General features: G+C 44.4%; 1 protein-coding gene across 25 annotated transcripts in view; it reads left to right on the forward strand.

Moving 5' to 3' along the window:
- Positions 1-21611, forward strand: part of PPFIBP2 (PPFIB scaffold protein 2) — a 1093831-nt gene that overhangs the window by 912536 nt on the left and 159684 nt on the right. For all 25 annotated transcript variants that reach the window (XM_086955895.1, XM_086955898.1, XM_086955897.1 and 22 more), the window contains one exon: positions 6007-6084. In XM_086955895.1, coding sequence (XP_086812021.1) covers positions 6007-6084 — 78 coding nt within the window. The remainder of the gene's footprint in view (positions 1-6006; positions 6085-21611) is intronic.

Below are 21611 nucleotides of genomic sequence, written 5' to 3' on the forward strand. Positions count from 1 at the left end.
CCTATCTGGACGACTGGCTGCTGAAGGCTCCGTCCAGAGAGGCAGCGCTACAGGCGGTTCAAGCGTGTACCAATTTATTCCGAAACCTGGGTCTCACTCTAAACGACGAGAAATCTTGCCAGATCCCGTCCAGAAGAGCCCGGTTTCTGGGAGCCATCTTGGACTCAAAGCTTTCACGAGCTTTTCCCACTCTGGAAAGGAGGCACAAGTTACAAACGATGGCCCAAGACTTGCAATCAAAAAAGTCTCTTTCAGTTCGCCGCTACAAGTCTCTGCTGGGAGTAATATCGTCCTGCATTCCACTGGTTCCCCATTGCAGACTAAGGATGCGTCCCTTGCAGGAACAACTGGACAATCAATGGCGGCAAGTCCACGGTTCCTTCGACGACACAGTGGCGATCACTCCGGAAATGAAGAATGCGGCCCTATGGTGGACAGACCTAGACAACTTGTCCCAAGGCCTATCCTTCGCAAGCGACCCGTCTCCACAAGCGATAACGACGGATGCGTCGTTGGAAGGCTGGGGAGCAGTGCTGCAGGAACTTCATGTCAGTGGGCATTGGTCGCCCCAGGAGAAAGGCCTCCACATCAACCTGTTAGAACTCAGGGCGATACGTCTGGCTCTGCAATCGTTTCTTCCTCTCCTGGAGGGTTCACAAGTGCTTATCAGGACGGACAACACCACGGCCATGCACTATGTGAACAAGGAAGGAGGGACCAGATCACGCCCATTGTCACAAGAAGCCCAGCAGATTTGGGATTGGGCTATTCGACACAACATGTCTCTGATGGCGGAACACTTGCCGGGCGTCCTCAACGAAAACGCCGACAAACTGAGCAGGTCAGCCTCGGTCACCCACGAATGGGAGTTGAATCAAGACATTTTGGAACAAATCTTCAGCCGGTGGGGAAAACCGGACATCGACCTGTTTGCCACCCCGACCAACAGCAAATGCCGGTCTTACGCAAGCAGGCTTCCCCATCCAAATTCTCTGGGAAATGCCCTTTTGATACCCTGGTCGAAGACATTTGTCTACGCTTTTCCTCCCATTCCTCTAATACCACGACTAATCAAGAAATTCAAGATGGAACCGTGCAGGATGATCCTGGTAGCCCCGGCTTGGCCGAGGCAGTTCTGGTTCACGGAGCTCCATCTGCTGTCGATCGCTCCTCCTGTACCTCTCCAAATTCTGCCGGACCTTCTCACGATGTCCGAAGGACAGATTCTACATCCAGACCCTCAGTCGTTACACCTGACTGCATGGCTCCTGAGCAGCGAGAATTTATGAACCTGCCATTGTCTAAGGAAGTTAGGGAGGTTTTGTCCCAAGCAAGGGCCCCTTCCACTAACAAAACTTACCGCCTTAAGTGGAAAAGATTCTGTTGTTGGTGTCGACAGCAACACATTGATCCATTCAATTCCAAACCTCATCAGGTCCTCCCATACCTACTGTCCTTGGCCAAGTCTGGTCTGGCCCACTCATCAATTAAAGTCCATTTGGCTGCTTTGTCACGATTCAGGAGGACGGAATCTGGACCTTCATTATGGTCTTCAAGGATAATCAAACAGTTTCTTAAGGGTCTGTTCAGGGTCTATCCACCGGTGAGACCACCTCCACCAACGTGGCATTTAAATCTGGTCCTTTCTCAACTCATGAAGGGCCCATTTGAACCAGTCCATCGTTCTGACATCAAATACCTTTCGTGGAAATTGGCTCTTCTCCTCGCTCTCACGTCGGCTCGGCGTGTAGGGGAATTACAGGCCTTGACCATTCAGGAACCTTTCCTTCAATTCAAAAGGAACACTGTCATCATGAGGACTAACCCTAGGTTCATGCCAAAGGTCCCCTCGGACTTCCATTTGAATGAACCGGTCATTCTGAAGACGTTTTTTCCTCAGCCTTCCACACCGGCGGAAAAAGCCTTGCATTCACTGGATGTACAGCGATGCTTGAAGTTTTACTTACAGCGTACTAAGGATTTTCGGAAATCTACCCAACTGTTTGTGGCCTTCGGGGGACCAAGTAAAGGCCTTCCACTCTCCAAACAGGGTGTTTCAAGGTGGATCACAAGTGCTATATTACATTGTCACAGGGCTGCTGGTAAGCCTCTGACTGGAAAGATACGAGCGCATTCCACAAGATCTGTGGCTTCCTCCACAGCACTCTTCGCAGGGGTGCAAATTAAGGACATCTGCAGAGCTGCGACCTGGAGCAGCGTTCACACTTTTACCAAGCACTACTGCTTGGAATCTCTGCAGCAGGAAGATGCAGCAGTTGGACAGGCTGTCCTGAGGAACCTCTTCCACTAATGGTGAGCTTTCCTGTCTTCCCACCTTCCATTTTTTCGCATTTTGTATCTAATGTTATGTTGTCTACTGCTATTATTTATGATGCAAAATGTGATTATCTTGCTACTGCTTGCTACTCTGATACAAAGCATGGGAATCTATGAAAGTTCCAATACTGGGGTAAGAAAACAAGTTACTTACCTGTAACTTTAGTTCCCCAGTATTGGTAACTTTCATAGATTCCCATGCGCCCACCCGCCTCCCCGGGGAAAGCTCAGCCTACAGCACAGATGGTGTCTCAGTACACAACGGCTACGAAAATCTGAGGCTCTGAGGTTCCTTCAGGAAGGTTCTAAGTGGTGAGGCACTTCTGATTGGCTGAGGCCAAAAGTTTGGTCTCTTTTACACAAAGAGGGTGATATGCTACAAAAGGTAATGAGGCCTAGGCCTTTTTCCATTGTCTTTTGTACCTACAGCTATGGTATTTTTGTTACCGAGACTCCCATTCCGACGACGGGGAATGATACAAAGCATGGGAATCTATGAAAGTTACCAATACTGGGGAACTAAAGTTACAGGTAAGTAACTTGTTTTCTTTTCCATCCAGGCTGTCTCTTTTTTATGAGTGGGAAGGTTAGCCATGATACATTTTTCCTTAGCACTTCCTTATCATTTAGGGATATTAACCAGAATAGATATAATTTACCGGACGTACTTGAACCATCTCCCAATTTACAACCAATGTCTCTACACATAGGCTGTCTTCAGCTGGTCAATCCTTGCCTGTGCCATGCAGAAGTAGGTAAACCTTTAGAAAACAGTCATATCCTGTCTCATGTTGAACAAACTAGACTACATTAATTGGTTAGTTACCTCTTCTCAAGAAAATCAGCAACCACAGTTACTTTTCTGCAATTTGGGGTTTGCTCTTGATTTCTAGTTAAGTTTGTAGAGAACGTGAGTAAGGTGTTTTGTATTGACATACCCCCTTACAATGAGCCAGTCCTTCTGGCGGTTCTATAACATGTTCTTGATTAGCTTGGCTTTGAAATTCAGGGTCAGAGACCTACGAAGTTTGAAGATAATCTCTTCTCATGTCTGAGAATCCCTCTAGAGCCTCATAGTTCTCTAGTTCAAATCCCACCAGCTGCAAATCAATATTTCATCCTTCTGCATCCAAACAAACCACTGTTGATAATTCTAATATCTGTTATGTCTGTGGCAAAAACCTGCTAGATCTGCACCAGTAAACAATATGACCTTTTTTTTATGTTCGTATTGATAGAGGCCCTGTCTAGACCCGTGGATCAATCCTCTTTTGCATATGAGAAAAGTCTTTCTTTCCTCATTTTACATTGTTTGATATACCTAATCATGTCACCCACAGAAAGAATTCATATCATGTTGTTTCGGTATAATATTCAATGTCCGTTGAACAGTAGCTTGGTAAATAGGAAGACTGATGGTCTAATTCATATTTTGTGCCATTGAAATTGTTTGGTGGGGGAGGAAGAGACCGGACCATCGAGATTTATTGCATGTAAACCATTAATATGTGGATTTCCTGAAGCCATGTCATCAATCCAGTCATTTTAGAATTATATTGGACATCCTTCTGTAAAGCACTCTGATACCTTCGGGTCAAGTTTACACTATATGAAACTGGAAAATAAATCAATAAATGCTCCTGCACAAGTAGTAGCTAAGAGTTTATCCTCCTGTTATTTCAAGAAGTGAATCCTTGAATGAGTTTTTTGGGTGAATGTAGAGCGACGACTGAATCGAGGAAACCTACAGTACTCTCCATTTATTTCGTCTTCTACTCTCTTGAAATGTTTTTCTAGTAACTGATGTAATGTGTAACTGATGTAATTTTGTAATTTCTGTGGAACCTTATGTAAAGCACTCTGATACCTACGGGTCTGGCCAGCGCTATATAAAATTCAAAATAAATAAATAAATGTCCTCACTTCGTCAAATCATCCATTAAACAGAAATCTATTTGACAAGATGCATACAATGCGTAGATTATCCTAAGTCCGAAATGCTTGCCCATAAAATGTATGTAAATGGAAAAAAACGTGTTCATTTTGAATCCTTGTTTGCAAAGGTTGTGTGTTTGGATATGGATATATATATATATATATATATATATATATATATATATGTATATGTATATGTATGTATATGTATGTATGTATGTATATATATATATGTATATATATATATATATATATATATATATATATGTGTATATATATATATATATATGTATTTCATGGGGGTTAACAGGGCAGCCTTTGAGATTCATGCATATTGTGTGACCTACACCTTCGGTCTGTTCAGAATTAGTTGCAGTTTTCCCGGGATTGGACTGGCTGCTAACCTTACTGGGCTAATGCACATAATCCCAACTGCACTTCCATGCTGGGCCGATTCTGCTCCTGTGCTGCAGATTTCAGCGTGGGTGCGGTCATGACGGCCCCCAGCCGTCATCAGCACACGAGCACTGTAGTGCATGACGGCTGGGGGCCATCATCAGCATGGAAGAGGGTTAAAGGCGCAAGGGTTCAGTCACGACCACTGCACTGCATGTGATCACATTTTCAACGTTTTACCTTCACTAATAGTGAACATGTTTGTAAAGCAATGTGGTTCCTTACACTTCTTTTCCATTCTCCATTGTAAAGAGTTGATGCCATTCCCTGGGTCTGTGCAGGAACATAAAAGGGAGATACTTCCTGGAGGGCCTCAGAATTTCCTTCTTTTCAAGGCATTTCCCAAAATAAGATATTAATGAGTTAGACTACCTGTAGACTTTTTATTCTAGCGCCAAAAATGCATCCAGGAATATCCTGTTAAAAACAGGTAATACGGTCACTAATCTTGCATTGACAATTAACAATATCAGCTGCTGAAAGATTACTAGTCTCTATTTACCAAAGGGGTTTGTATTTGCTAACTATCTGTTTTGTTAAAATCGTGCAGCAGATGGTGGTATTTGCCAAGTCTTTACAGTCCGTGGAAAGGCCTGTGGCCGTAGATTACAGTGTTTAATTTGTAAAAATGTAAGTGCCAGGGCTTTCCTCAGGAGGCCACTGCAGCTTGCACCACATACTGCTCCTGCTAATGCTGCCAATGATTATAACAACACAACTACTGACCATCACACTCCTGCAAGTGTGACAATTTGGACTATTCCAAGCCATCAAAACTATAAAAATGGCTTGAGCGGCAGGTAATTGTCATTTTTAAACTTGATATTGAATTAATAATTGGCTGTTGATGTGGTCATCTCTGATTTACCCAGACAGCGCCACCTTGTCACAAGCCCTGGTGCTGACAATTAAGTACTGGTGCCAAACGCTGGAAACTACTGGCTCAAATTAAGCACTGCCATAGAATCGCGTAATTCCAATTTCTCCAACTGTCGGAAGGATTTGCACGGGTCTTAACAGGTTTACACTCATGTCACTCTTAATGTTAAAGCCCTCGAATGTTGGAAAAGACCACAAGCGTTTTGATTAAAGTGTTACTGTACTATTTGACGGAATGGTATGCATATTTTAAATCACAATAACCTAATGTGCATTTGTAAAGTGGACGTTCACCGCGAAGAGTATCTTGGCACTGAATAACAGATGTTTATTATTACCCAACTCAGTGGTACCCATGTTATAATTTAATTTCTAATACCATTTTTTTTTTATTAATAGCGCAACCATTCCAGCTTTTGCTGAGAACCAGCTCTTTGTTCGTGAAACATTGGAAGAGACGCCTGAAATTATTACTCGGTGAGCAAGAACACCAAATCATTTTTTTTTAAAGGTTTAAATCTTTTTATTCGCATTTTGAACTGATAACATCAGCGGGCACCTACATCCACAGGCCGGTGGGATGGGCACCTGTATCAAACATCAATAAAAAGATCGAGAGAGAAAGGAAACAAAACCAAAAAGAGAAGGAGGGAAGCCCGACAGCCAAAGCGAGAGTCTCCTTAACTGGTGCTTACTGCTTACGGATGTGCCTTATAGCTTCAGGAAAATTATTAACTCCTCCCTATGAACCACCTGAGTGAGGCGTAGCACCCGTAGATTCTACAAATTCTACAAATTTGTTTGATAGGAATCGAATAGTAGAGCCCCATGTTTTATCAAAGCACGGTAGCATGCATTTGGCTCATGCAGTCAGCTTTTCCATACACACAAGGTCCCACATTTTGTGGAACCAATCCAAGTGGGTCGAAACTACAGTTGTGGCCCATCTAGATAAGAGTCTGTTTATCTGCACTCAAGGCCAGAGTAATAGCTCCTCCACGACAGGAAGGTTAAGGCATTGAGGAGCCCCAATAAGATGCAGCTTGGGAACTAGGGCAGCTCGGTTTCATAAATAGTATCTATATCCAACAGGACTTTGGACTATAATTGTTGGATCTTTGGGCAGTCCCACAGTAAGTGTGTCAAGGTGCCCTCCCGCCTGCTCTGTCTAAAGCACCCTCCATTTTGCAATCCTCACTGCAGTATAGTACCAGTAGTGGGCAATTTTGATTCGGTGGCCCGCTGTACTACATGAGGACACATGTGCTCTGTGTATTATGTCCTGCCACTCCTTGGCCCAAAAATTCCTATTCATGCTGCGCTGGTGATTTAATTTGTTGTTGAGGTGCAGTAAGAAAGGAGTATATGTCTGAGGGCTGTTTTTTATCCGAGTGGCAGGTGATAAACCATTTTTCAAATGCTGTTTATGGGCGACTGGTATGTGGGTGTATGTGGGGCTGTGTGACCCAGTGTCTTAGAGCAATGTATTGCCGTTGGGTGTCTGGGGGTAGGGCATAGCTGGCACACAACTTCACAAAGTCCATCACTCCCTCCTCATCAAAAAGGTCCCCTTTCCCCTACAATCAGTTAAAAAAGATGTTTTATTCTTTTCCACGTTTAAACATAGAAACAATCAAGTGTGTATCCAAGACAGACTCCTATGTAACCTGGTCATCTTCCTATTATTATACACCAATGGCCTCTTCTTCTCACTGTGGTCGAACAGGTGCAGACAGGGAAGATACAAGAATAAAGTAAAGCACATAATAAGAGGCCAGCTGCATACTTGATACCCTTCATACATTAATCACCTATTATCCCCCCCCCCCCCGGTCTTCCAAAACATTTTCAAACATCCCCTTCGAGTACTATTACTTCACATTGTTACTCCCAAGAGTAACCGTGATATTTTAGAGTTTAAGTTGTTTTCAAGTGTCGCAGAAAAGTTAACTTTTTTTTATTTTGCCTTTTTCACAATATTACAGAAACATACCATACTAAGAAAGCACATCAGGTAGTATGCTTGATTCCCAGTAAAGAACAAATAACACAGGTAATATTCTACACACAGGTCAACGGATAATGATCCCAACCTTACAGAGGGCAAAAGGCAGGCCTCTAGATAAAGTTTACTGGAACCGTGCATAATCCAGGCCCTGCAAAGTGGCAAAACAAAGGGGCCTTTAGGTGTTCAATATTTTAAATTCATGATTTCACCATGGATCCACCAACACTGCCAATATCCTGCACTCCACAGAGGCCACAGGGACATGCAAAGACGCGGACTTCTTCAATGAATTAAGAACTCCTTGTATAGTGTAGCAGGTTTTCATTTTCAAGCAATATAGAAAGTTGAGTGTTGACTCCTTTGCCAAAGCCATTGATGGAAGGTACAGAAAAGAAATCAAATAAGAAATAAGTCCCTGTGAGGTGTCCTATAGACTTTAGTTTGATCCGTTCTGTTGTAGGCACAAGCCATCCACAAATGAGGCAGCGTTTTTGCAGGGACAATGGTGGGTGGTAGGAATTTTGGGGATTCCAGCTGATTCTGGAAGTTTCCATCATAGAAATATAAGTAGAATGCAGGGTTTTTAGGTGAGGTGTGCATGGCATTGTGGGAAAAAACCTTGTGGGATCCCCGCAAGGCACACCACCCTGGAATCCCATGGGTGTCTAGTTTTAAAAAATGTGTATGGTTGGTAGTTTTAGGTCGAGCAGACCTTACTCTCAATGCGTGAGCATTGAGAGTGTCTGCTTCAGACCTTTTGTCAGCGTTTTAGAAGGAATGTGAGGCGGAGCTCAAGCACGAGCGTCGCCGTCTCAGATTCCTTCTCGAGTGCGCGCACAGCACCACGCATGCGCATACACAGACACACAAGCGCCCATGCACGCACCCATCACGCATGCGCATACACAGACACACAAGCGCCCATGCACGCACCCATACATACAGAGAACCCACCCCTGCCGTCGCATACACACACTGCATACACACACGCTCCCCCCCCTTACCTCACCAGAGACACACACACGAGCGCACATACACACACGCACGCATGCATACAGAGACACCCACGCCGTCGCACACACACACACGCGCGCACACATCCCCCTCACACCCCACTCACCAGGTTCTTCTTGTGTCCCTCGGCAGCCAGCGTGTCATTCAGGTTAACAGGCGGGGGCCGCGGGTCTCTCCACGAGCACGGGAGCCCCGCTAGCTAACATGGAAATCCTCCGGCGGGCACAGGAGCGCCTGCTTCCTGTTTTTGTCTGGCCCCGCCCCCGTCCCAACAAAAGTTGCCTGGCTTCCTGTTAAAGCCGGGCTGTGGCGGTGAGTTTGCCTGTTTTCTGCCACTGTTCGTCTCAAAACTCACGTGAGGAAAAACACGTTTTAATTGGAATATTTGATTCTTGCATTATGCTTGCTTTTTGAAAGAATCATTAATTAACAGTGGTAAATGCCATCCACGGCAGCCACGCTTCATGTTTCAGCACGGCAGCCGCACGCATAACTTTACTTTCATTTCCTCTGAAAAATTTAATGTTTCCAGTTCTGAGTGCCTTTGATGAGCATGATAGCTGTGAGCATCGCGACCGCCTCATGGAGATTTGGTCACAAATAACATGGTTTGTCTGGAGAAATGCTTGGATTAGCTCTTTCTGTGTAGAATGTTTTTCGTGTTTGTGGCCATAGCATTGACTCTTTATCTGGTGTGAACTTCATCTGATCCCAGGCGGTTTATTACCTCCATGATTACGTGGTACATTCTTCCTCTGGTTGCTGGAATATACCCGTTACCATGCTCAAAGCTTTTTATTTCCCCCCAGCCATGCTGACTTGTTGGCTTATGTTATGTGTGGTACACACGGATTCACATACATTAGTTAACATTTGCTGTAATGTTTCATGCCATTAACATGCATTTATTTTTCAAAGCTAATTTTCCATTACAACAATTTTTGTTGCAGGATAACATTTAGACCCTTTCTTGGTACCACATCAAGGATGGGTAGATGCAACACTGGTTGCCTGACAACATTTGCACCCTTTCTTAATACTGCAGTGAAGATGGATAGACGCAGCAGTGCTCATCCATATTGGAACTCCGCTGTCACATGATACAACCCCCTTGATCTGTTTATTGTGTTGATAACCGATTTAAAATAAAGTTTAAAGGGAGCTTGTTTTTGTAGTCACGCCTGGCGGGTCTCGTATGCACTGGAGGTGTGGGGCACTGGGACGTGAGGGGCGGATAAACCGAGCCTGCTTTTTTTTTTTTTTACAACTCCCATTTTCTTTTATGGCCGTCAGTTTGACCTCAACAATCGAGGTCCCACAAGCTGTCTTTCAGACGCGGTGATTTCTGCCGTCTAACAGCATCTCGACTACTTCCGGGGCACAGCAGAGGGTGCATAGTGTATCAGAGCACATTTAATCACCAAAATCTAAAAAATCCAGACCTGTATTGTGATCTTGGAGACGCTGGTGTAGACTTGGCCTTTGGGCTATCGAAATCGATTAGGGAGGTAATAAAATACGGGTTTTGGGACAATTGTCCTTTGAAACCTTTTAATAGCAAATAACACACATAGCTAAAAACAATATAAAAATATCAGATGTCAAATGCTTAATAAAAAGTAGAAAGCGGGCAATTTCCTCTGCCACATCAAAATAACGCATTTTGTATGTTAATGCCCTAACCGGCCCTGGGTTTAGCAGAGTGCCTTTTTGCCTTAATTGAAAGAAGACCCACCCCTTCTTAGCTTCTCTTTCTAGATCTGCAGCAGAACTCCTATTCAGAATTACATAATTGGAGACTGAAACATGTAAAGCCTTGGCAGACATGAACCACCAGCCCCCTCCATTCTTTACTCAATTTCCTGCCTCCTCTCTTCAGTTAGATGCTACATTTGCTGACTTTTTTCCACAGCTTAGACCCAAGGGGGCACTTCAGTGAAATTATTGTAATGCTTGTTCTTTTTTATTTATTTTTATTCTTCACTCATCCCAGCCCTGTGCCTAACACTCGTTTTAAAAAGTCTCTGACTCTTGGACAGCTGATAGCGACCTTTGATACAGCGCATTGCAGACTCCCACTCATCTCCAGGCGCGCCAAACAGGTGTCTGTGTTACCCGACTCAATGGTTCTCGATTCTTTGGCGTCAGAAAGATGTGACGCTAGTTTTAGTCTACAAGTCCCAGGCAAATGTCTCGGGTAATCGATTTAGTCCACTCAGCTATCCTAGAATATATTTCTCTCTCTCTCACGCTCTTGGTCACTCCCATATCATCCTCCTCTTGCATCCCCCCCCTTATTTAGTTTCACTTCCTTTCTAACAATACTATAAAATCTCCTCTCCTCTATCTCCTGACTCTCCCCTCCCCTCAGTCTCTCCCCTCTCCCCTCCTCTCTCCCCTTTCTCCCCTCTCCTCACTCTCCCCACTCTCCCCTCTCACCACTCTCCCCTCCCTCTCTCACCTCCCTCTCACTTCAATCTCCCCTCTCCTCACTATCCTCACTCTCCCCACTCTCTCCTCTCACACCACTCTCTCCTCTCTCTCCACTCTTCCTATATTTCTGTCTCACTCTCTCCTGCCCCTTCACTGTCTTGGCCTCTCCACTCTTCCTCTATTTCTGTCTCACTCTCTCCTGCCCCTTCACTGTCTTGGCCTCTCCACTCTTCCTCTATTTCTGTCTCACTCTCTCCTGCCCCTTCACTGCCTTGGCCTCTCCACTCTTCCTCTATTTCTCTCACTCTCTCCTGTCCCTTCACTGTCTTGGCCTCTCCACTCTTCCTCTATTTCTGTCTCACTCTCTCCTGCCCCTTCACTGTCTTGGCCTCTCCACTCTTCCTCTGTTTCCGTTTCACTCTCTCCTGCCCCTTCACGGTCTTAGCTTCTCCACTCTTCCTCAGTTTCCGTTTCACTCTCTCCTGCCACTTCACTGTATTGGCCTCTCCACTCTTCCTCTATTTCTGTCTCACTCTCTCCTGCCCCTTCACTGTATTGGCCTCTCCACTCTTCCTCAGTTTCCGTCTCACTCTCTCCTGCCCCTTCACTGTCTTGGCCTCTCCACTCTTCCTCAGTTTCCGCCTCACTCTCTCCTGCCCTTTCACTGTCTTGGCCTCTCCACTCTTCCTCAGTTTCCGCCTCACTCTCTCCTGCCCCTTCACTGTCTTGGCCTCTCCACTCTTCTTCAATTTCCTTCTCACTCTCTCCCGCCCCTTCACTGTCTCACTCTCTCCTGCCCCTTCACTCTCTTGGCCTCTCCACTCTTCCTCAGTTTCCGTTTCACTCTCTCCTGCCCCTTCACTGTCCTGGCCTCTCCACTCTTCCTCTATTTCTGTCTCACTCTCTCCTGCCCCTTCACTGTCTTGGCCTCTCCACTCTTCCTCTATTTCTGTCTCACTCTCTCCTGCCCCTTCACTGTCCTGGCCTCTCCACTCTTCCTCTATTTCTGTCTCACTCTCTCCTGCCCCTTTACTATCTTGGCCTCTCCACTCTTCCTCTATTTCTGTCTCACTCTCTCCTGCCCCTTCACTGTCTTGGCCTCTCCACTCTTCCTCTATTTCTGTCTCACTCTCTCCTGCCCCTTCACTCTCTTGGCCTCTCCACTCTTCCTCACTTTCCGTTTCACTCTCTCCTGCCCCTTCACTGTCCTGGCCTCTCCACTCTTCCTCTATTTCTGTCTCACTCTCTCCTGCCCCTTCATTGTCTTGGCCTCTCCACTCTTCCTCTATTTCTGTCTCATTCTCTCCTGCCCCTTCACTGTCTTGGCCTCTCCACTCTTCCTCTATTTCTGTCTCACTCTCTCCTGCCCCTTCACTGTCTTGGCCTCTCCACTCTTCCTCAGTTTCCGTTTCACTCTCTCCTGCCCCTTCACTGTCCTGGCCTCTCCACTCATCCTCTATTTCTGTTTCACTCTCTCCTGCCCGTTCACTGTCTTGGCCTCTCCACTCTTCCTCTATTTCTGTCTCACTCTCTCCTGCCCCTTCACTGTATTGGCCTCTCCACTCTTCCTCTATTTCTGTCTCACTCTCTCCTGCCCCTTCACTGTCTTGCTTCTGTTTATTGTATTTGCACAAATCTAATATCTTGGTCTATTCCTTTTCAATAATCAGGCATTTTTGTTTATTAGGTGTTTATGTTTTTGATTGGTTTATTTATAGGCACTTTCTAGCTATCTATCGCCCTCACTCTATTTATCTATCGCACTCACTCTATCTATCTATCGCCCTCACTCGATCTATCGCCCTCACTCTATCTATCTATCGCACTCATTCGGCACCACCACTCAGGGGCACCACAGCATCAATCTGTGCAACCATTCAACAACAACTGGTTCAAATATGTTCTCTCAATGTCTCAAACTTTATTACAAATGTCACAAAAAGATGTTAATATTTAACTTCTGTTCTTGGATTTTCGTCACAATAAAATACACTTAACACAATCTTCACAAAAGTTATTTACAAAAGTTTAAGCTATTGCTATTATTAATTACAATAACTTTTATTTAAGTATTAATTATTTAAAAAAATTAAAAGCCATTGTTATTTGTAATAGTAATACATCTAAGTCACGTAAATACAACACTAATTGCATTACAAATGCTATAGGTGTCACATTTGCGAAAGTTATAACTATTGGCATTGTAAATGACAAAGCTATTAATTTAGCTATTTTCAAAACCAACACAGAAATAAAAAATTTTCATTTACAATACCAATAGCTCAAAATTTCCTAATGCGAGACCTATTGCATTGCAAATGCTTGTTTCCTTGAGTGGTTCGAGCATGACCCCAAATACCACAGGCACCCCTGTCGCTGATTACTCCAAGTGATACTTTCAGGTTTTTTGTGTAGCAATTTCTTGGCCCACCCACATAAGTAGGGTACCATTGTTATAAGGAAACATGTGGGAACTCAGGGTGAAAGGAAATTTGTGGTGTCCCCACACATTCCGGAACATTCTCGCACAGTAATGTGAGGAAAATGTGGGGTTGGGGTTTGCAGGGGCTTCTGGGTAAGAAAACTTTGTGGGATACATGCAAGCCACAATTCTCTGGACTGCTTTGGAAATATGCGATTTTGGTAGGGTGGCACAGACAAGCCCCAAACCCACAGTTACCCACATTGCAAAAACAGGGTTGTTTTCAGTGGAATCATTTTATTTATCCAAGTTGCTTTTTGTGTCCTTTCTTATTGTGGGCACTAGGCCCACCCACAAGAACTCTGTTAATTTTTATGTGGCGACATGTGGGAACATAGGGCGATTGTCAATTGTCAAATTGGAGCAGATTCCAGAAATTCCCAAAATAAATTGTAAATAAACGAGTGATCTTAGACACATACGCACTTTCACGTTTTGCAGTGCATTATGGGAAAGTGAGCAGGTCTAATGCAAGTTACACCACCCTGAACACTTCAGGGTGTTCCATTCTCAACAAAACGAAGGAGTGATACTGAATTTTCAAAGTGAAACCACTAATTATTCTGGGGTTTTTTGGCACCTCCGCTAGTGCTAGCTTCAAAGAGCAAATTCTAATCACAGTGTCAGAATATTGCAACTAAGACTATTGAAAGAAATCCATAAAATTGCGACAGGACAGCAACTGCTTTATTGACCACTTGCACTTCATTCACACAAAGGATTTTCATACCACCAGCCACAGGCCCAATCCAACACAGCAGTATGATCACTTCAACATACAGCCGCCATTCAAGGGCTGATCACATTTATATACCACAGGACAGAAATTCCAGTCAAACCCCCTATTACCCAGTCATAAACCAACTTTCATATAAACGCACCCAAACAAACTTCTACAGGCACATGGCAAGACATGTTCAAAGTTTATGCCACAACAAGCTTCACAAATAAATAGAACATTTCACAATGTTTTTACTACCTGTCATATATCTACCTCCATCGACATTGAGCATACCAAATGTGTGCCTAGTGAACCTTTACCAACTGCTCCCTTGAGGGCCACATGAGGATCAGGAAGACGAGTCTTTCATGCGCCTTTACAGCACTTGCTGTCCTAAATCCAACTCCTTCCTGTTTGTGGATGTTAATTGGGGGTGTCCAAGGATGCCTCAAGGCCAGGAGTCCCCGAAGTGAGTGAGCATATCTACCTTTGAAACTGAAGTTAACATGCTGGGGAACACTGTCATACGTTTACTGCAGAGAACTTAAAAAACGACTTCTACTTTCGGTGTTGCTGCACATGCTACTCTGTGACAACGTGGGCTTTATGTGCGGGGTGGTGACAGTAATGCACTTGCCAAACAGAACATCCATCTCATTCTGACAGCAGATAATGGTTTCAAGCAGGCTGTAAATAATTGGGCGATTAGTTGCGAAGGGTGTAAGCCCCACTCAAACAATAAACACAGTCCTTGTGAGTGTGAACCACTAAAAGTCACTAAATTAACCTGTGCTTAACCCTCTGGTAACTTGGTACAAAAGCAGTCAGGCTTAATTTCGAGGTTAAGTGTAAAATATTTATGCAGCACACATACGCCATTGACACTCAGATCGTGTTTTTTTCTAAGAAAAAACTAACAAAGCTTGGCTCCCCGATTCTATGACTGTATGCAGGCAGTTAGCGTCGGATGACAAGGTATTGGTTGAAGCTCAATTTAGTGAAAACATAAATCATCCTGTTTGGTTACCAAACTTCCTTCTGTCCCCCCTTTGCTGACCCTTGGAACTGGGTTCACTCCCTACTCCGATCAAGAAAGTTTGCAACAGACTTACCTTTCGGTCCCAGGTAAATGTGTCTTCTCCCACTTCTTTCTACACCCTCAAAACCTTAAAGAAAATGATTCCCTATATCCCAACATATCTACGAAAGACAATAGTCGCCTCTATAGTCATGTCCAGAATTGACTACTTACATACAAAGGTGCACCAGCTGCACACAAATAAATTACAAATCCAAGAGAATGCACGTTTGCTGTTGGGAATTCCAAAGTTCAACTGTTCCATGGCACTAAAGACACCACGTTGGTTGCCATTTTAGGCAAAGAGTCACTTTTAAGGCACTATTTATCACCTTTTAGGTTATCGGTCCAGACTATTTGACAAGAACATTTTAATGGTATGCACCACCCAGGACATTATGCTACTCCTCATCAAGAAATGCTTTTGTCTCAAAATGTAGAGACTCCTCCTGGGGAGGAAGAAGTTTTGTGCTAGCGCCAAAAAACCTCAGGTAAACGTGTGCTTTAGAAATAAATAGAACCTAACAGTGTTAAAGTGAAAACATAGCACAAGAAAAATCCTACACCAATTTAGAAAAATTGAGTAAAATGTAATAAATAAAATGACACCACAGAAAATGTTTAGTATCTGAAAGATCAAAGTGCCATCCACTGGTATCTGGTCACATGAGATTGGGTTAAATTCAAAAGTTGGGGCTGGTCACACCCTACTATTTGACATAGAAGAAGTTTAGCAAAATGTTATTGAGAAGGTAGCGTCAGTGCTGCAAGGCAGTAGGCTGTATCTGAGGAGGCGTTGTGGACAACAGGGATGAGGTCTCGATGAAGCTGTGGAATGTGGAAAAAGTTCTGAGCAGGACAGCTGGATTTCCAGACTGAGGAGGTTGTTGTCATCATCAGTGGAGTCTAGCTCGGTGACGATTTCTACCTAAGGACTTAGATGTTTTTCTGGAGCTGGATCCATCCACAGAGACATGGTTGTGGACTGTAGCTGAAGGGGCTCCATGAGTCTGGATACCACAGCCAGAAGGTCCCTGTAAAGAGAATTTGCTCTTGTGGAGAACATAACAGGAGCTACTGCAGTCAGACTGTCTGACAACGCACCTTGGGCTTATCAACTGGTAAGTAGGTAGGTCCCGATCTTCTGTTGATTATCCAGGATATTTTGTTTTTTTAACAATTTCTACGTTCTAGCTTACGGTTAGGTAGAACAGCACCACCAACGCCACTTCCAAGGGTCTGGGATCTGGGGAACAACACATGGGGGTGTTAGGACTCACTTCCACAGTCTAGAAGTGATCTGAAGAGTGGTTCTGAAGGTCCAATATTATATTTAGTTCTAACCCCTCTAAGTGGTTATTTGTAATTCCTTAAAATTGGTTTTCCATGACTTGCTTTCCTCTAAAGTGGTTTCTCAGTTCTTGTTTTTCCATTTATTCACACACATAACTAAATCAGTCAGTGGGTGTGTGCATCTGTAAGATGTATGTGACAAAGTGTAAAAGCACTTAGCTTATCGATGGGTGGGTATGTGCATCTATCTATGAGATGTGCGAAACTGTGTGAAAGCAACAAAAAAAACACTTATCGATAGAGATTCTCCAAATACACCAAAGAAAACAAAGTACTACTTCATCTTACTGCATGCCAATACCACAGCATGCTGCATATTTTATGAGGTGAGCCGTTATTCGTTTATTATGGCACTGACATGCAGCAGAGACAATTTTAGGAGGGAGACTACAACCAAAACTAGTCAGACAGGGCCAAAAACGAGGCGCGGGCACGATATTAAAAGTGTTCCCCATTAGCGAATCAGATTGCTAAATAACAGTTTGCAAAGCCAATAGTCTGATGATCACTGCTATTCTTTTGGCTTTTTTAATGCTTGTTTTGTCATGGCATATGCAAAATGTAATTGTTGAGGGAGCTGCTGGGCCATTGCCAGTATACAAAGAATTTCCTGAAGGGGAAAATGTAGCTTTGATCTCAAGAAGCACACATTCACATAGTAGCCCCTGCCACTGAACACTCTTACTTTGTGCACAGTGAAGTTTGCTAAAGGCAGAACTCACCTGACCCATTTCCCCTTTCTGCACTGGGTAGAAAAATAATGTGACTGACACAACAGACCAATGGATGAAGAGGGCTGTCTACAAACAGATATCAGTAAAAAAGCTATATGTATTTCAGTAAAATCGAAGACCATGCCTAATACCAGACCTAAAAAGTAGCCTGCATTTCTACACTGAGACCGTTTTCAATTTGGGTAACAACACTTAGAAAGATGCTCTGTAAAGATGGAAAGACACACTATATTGGGGATTGGTATGGTATGAAAAAATGAATGCAGGCAATGTTTGAGAGGAACCCACAGGAAACCGATGCCCAGTTCTGGGGCCAGCCCCACCTACTTCTATATGAACTTGTTTTTTTTTTTTTACAGAGTATTCTTCTGGCGGGTGGTGGACACAACTCTGGGAAAAACTCACATGTCTAATAAAGTTATATGGGTCCAAAGGGGATCAACCACCCTAACTACATTTTTAGGTTGAGCTTCGTTCGACCTGTTTTATCTCTTCTGTGGGGTTTGGCAAACCCACCTATTGCCATTGGTTACTATCTGTGGGATTCGGAAATGCTGGATTCTTATTGGGCATTTCTGTACAAGTTCCTCCTTTGTGTGTTCAGCTCTCTTTCGGCGATGTCACTCAGAGAGCATTTTGGTCAGCCATTGCACAGTACAGCGAAGGCATCCACAGGACAAATGTAGGCATATCATCTGTGCCACAGTATGTGACGCTGGGCAGGTAGTGGCATCCTGACCTGGCTAAGACCGTTTTGGAGTAACCCAATGAGGGCTGGTTGTCCTGGGAGACAGTGGTGTGTTTAGAAGAAGAGCTCCTCATACAGTTTCATGTTGCATGACCCTTCATAACTTCTATAAGTGTACCTGCAGGCTGGGTGTTCTCCTGGAGTCAAGTGTGAGAGTCATGATAGGGCGGAGGGAGTGCCCCAGAACCCAGGGAGGGTTGGAGTTGTTTTAAAATTGTATTACATACTATACAAGATAGGCTGCTGCAAAATGTGCAGACATTTAGTGTACATTCTGTAACAAGTGTTAACTTCCATTTCAGTTGGTTTGAAGCACGTTTAAGATATTTTAGAGATTCTCATTGATTAGAAAGGGTGTAATTTCTGATATTTTTCTCTGACCATGGACTTCATTGACTGGCTTTATTTGTGACAGTGTGTCAATATATGTATTCACATTTAGCAGTTGCATGTCGCTCATAAGTACACTGAAAACTTGGCAGCTAGTGGATATAAAATCTGATATTTATAGGTTTCCCTCGTCTTCAATGCTTGATTTTGCTTGCGGGAAAGTGTCAGTCATAGTTGTCGAATGTCACTCCTAATTACACTGACATTACGGAAATGTCATACATAAGCACTGTGAGGCCTTGGTAGCTATGCACTGAGAGGGTACATTACATTGGGCACAAGACTGCAGGCAGCAGGCCGAGGGTTAAAGTGCTTCCATAGAAGAACTATAAAAAAAGACACTGGAGAAATGTGCTTTTCACATTTATTGAGTTAGCAATGGAATTGACTTTGTAGCACTGTGATGGGAAGCGCTGGGATAGCAGTCGTTCCAATTGGCACCCTTTTTATTGTCCTCATTAACCCCTTCCCTGCGGGGCTAATTCCCCCATGGTGCGAGGAGCGGTGGGGGGTTGAGCGCGGCGTTGCGGTGCTTGTGACGGGACCAGGCCGTCTTGAGTCATGGTGGAGCTGTGCTCATGACAGCCTGGTATTGTCAAGACCCGCCCACACATTAATACTCCTGCTCAGGCAGGGAATTAACCGGGTGTGGGCGGAGCGGCGGCGTTATGACAAGACCAGGCCGTCATGAGCACATCCCAATTGTGATTCATGACAGCCTGATCTCGTAGTGAGCACACAAGGGGTTAAACTGTGTTGAAACGGGCAGCTTATTAAACCAGGGTTGCTTCTCTGTAGTATTTGATCAATTGAATTACTCAACAAAACAACAGACTTGTCTAGGGATTCTGGATTTTTTGTGTTGTGTGCGTTAATCTGATGTTTGTGTATTTTCTTGAATGCTTATCATTCTATAATTGCATGTTTGTGATTTTCTGTTGTGTGTGAAAGTGTTTGCCTCTTTGCGCACAGCTGTCACTTTATAATATAACTAGCTGCCCACCCCGACGTTGTCCGAGGATGAAATAGAATCTCTGCAATGGTTGTAATAGGCAAGGCAAATGTATTTCAAAAGTTGCCTGTGCGTCCTCTCAGAAGCCCTCGTTCGGTACCGCTGAAGGTGAGCGTATGCTCTTCTGTTTGTTGTCCTTGCCGCAATATGCAAACGTGTGTGTCCACTCCAGGCGACGCGGCAGCCGCAAACGAGTTTGTCCGCTGTAGCGCCACTTAGACGCACCACATGACGTCAACGGCCAACAATGCCAAATGCAACTCTTGCCTCTAATGGCAAATGCAACTTCCGCTTCTCGCAAGCGGTGGAATCCATGTTTGTTTTGAGGAATGCCGCGTCCATCGCTGTATGCACACGCCCCCAGCACAACGCTTCTCGCAAGCAGTATAATTCAGCAGGGTTGGGTTTTGACGAATGCCGCGCCCATCGCAAGCGGTATAATTCAGCAGGGTTGGCTTTTGGCAGGGTTGGGTTTTTACGAATGGCGCGCCCATCGCAAGCGGTATAATTCAGCAGGGTTGGGTTTTGACGAATGCTGCGCCCATCGCTCTATGCACACGCCCCAGCACAATGCACACGCCCACAACGGACTACTCCCAAACGTTCTTTTTCCCTTTTAATGTATATGTTGGGCTGGTGTATGGCCTATGTCCATCTGCTGATACTCTCCTTTCCAACGCTGTATTGGGTGTTCCGGTTGGCGCTGTGGTTCCGGAGCTCACCCGCCTCAAAGGTTTGGGCTCTCTCTTTATAATATTAGTATGGATGCATGCTGGGCCCAAAGATTTTCTCAAAGCCAGCAGACAGCACCCACAAAATTCAGGGTTGCCCGATACCAAGGATTCATAGTCTGTATTATACCTTGTGCGTCCTTCTTCCACCACCAGGCACTCTGCCCCTTTATTTCACACCTCTGCTTTATTTTAGGTTGAGCCTAGCAGAGCGCATGCACTTATCTGCAAGGCATGGTGCTTCTCTGGTCCCAGTGGTAATTCATCATTCTTAGTCCTCAATGCAGCGCTGCAGCTATTTCTCTGGTCACAGTAGTAATTCCTCATTTCAATTCCATAGACAGTGCTGCAGCTGCTACTCTGGTCCTGTCGGTAATTCCTCATTCTTAGTCCTCCACACAGTGCTGCAGCTGTCTCTCTCTTCCCAGTGGCAATCCCTCAGTCTTAGCCCTCTAGACTACTCTAATAAAAAATATAATTTACAACGCCAAGAGCGCTCACTTTCACAAATGCAAGAACAAATAAAAAAACAAAAAAAGAAAGAATATATCATTACAAATCTATACTGCACATCACTATACTCTATACAACAGCACTCTATCCAAACACTACTCTTTACTACTATCTACACAATAAACTCCACTTTACGGCCAGGTCTATTGGCATTGCCAAGGCTTGTTTAAATGGGAAAAAAAGGTTTACATTACATCGCCCCAAAGTGGGTCGACCTATATGGCAGGCTAACGTGTTGTTTTCCCTGTGAGGGTGCGAACAACTAGTTACCAAAAAATATGTTTGGGGCTCAAAGGGGGTCAACCCATATGTCAGGAGGGCAGACCCCCTAACAATTTGTAGTTAATTCCCCTGGGGGTGTGATCATGGGCCCAAGGGGAAAATCACTTTCTCCGAGAAAAAAAACAAAGAAACAAATAGCCCCTGTAGGGCTGACCCTTCCCTTCCCCCAAGCCACAAACGAATCCCTGGTGGACCAGTGGGTTTCCTGGTAGTAGATTGCAGCGCAACCCTGATCTGCGGGCAGGAAACTATTTCAGGGAAGCATGGCTGGAAAGTTGCAAGACTCTTTCCAATGATGCTTCCAAGAAATGTGGGGATACTGTTTTCTGCAAAAAATCCCCATAGGTCACGGTGGTGAAAATACACCTCCTTCTGTCCTCCGTGGTTGGTGGGGATTTGTGGTGTCAGTGCGCCACATCATATGTAGGGTGGTGGGCGGATGGAGACTGTAGCAGAAGCAATTCAAAATTTGCAAACATTCGTGACAAGAATTTTCAATTCTATT

The sequence above is a fragment of the Lissotriton vulgaris genome, chromosome 2_1, assembly GCF_964263255.1.
Source record: "Lissotriton vulgaris chromosome 2_1, aLisVul1.2, whole genome shotgun sequence".
NCBI classification, from domain to species: Eukaryota; Metazoa; Chordata; class Amphibia; order Caudata; family Salamandridae; genus Lissotriton; species Lissotriton vulgaris.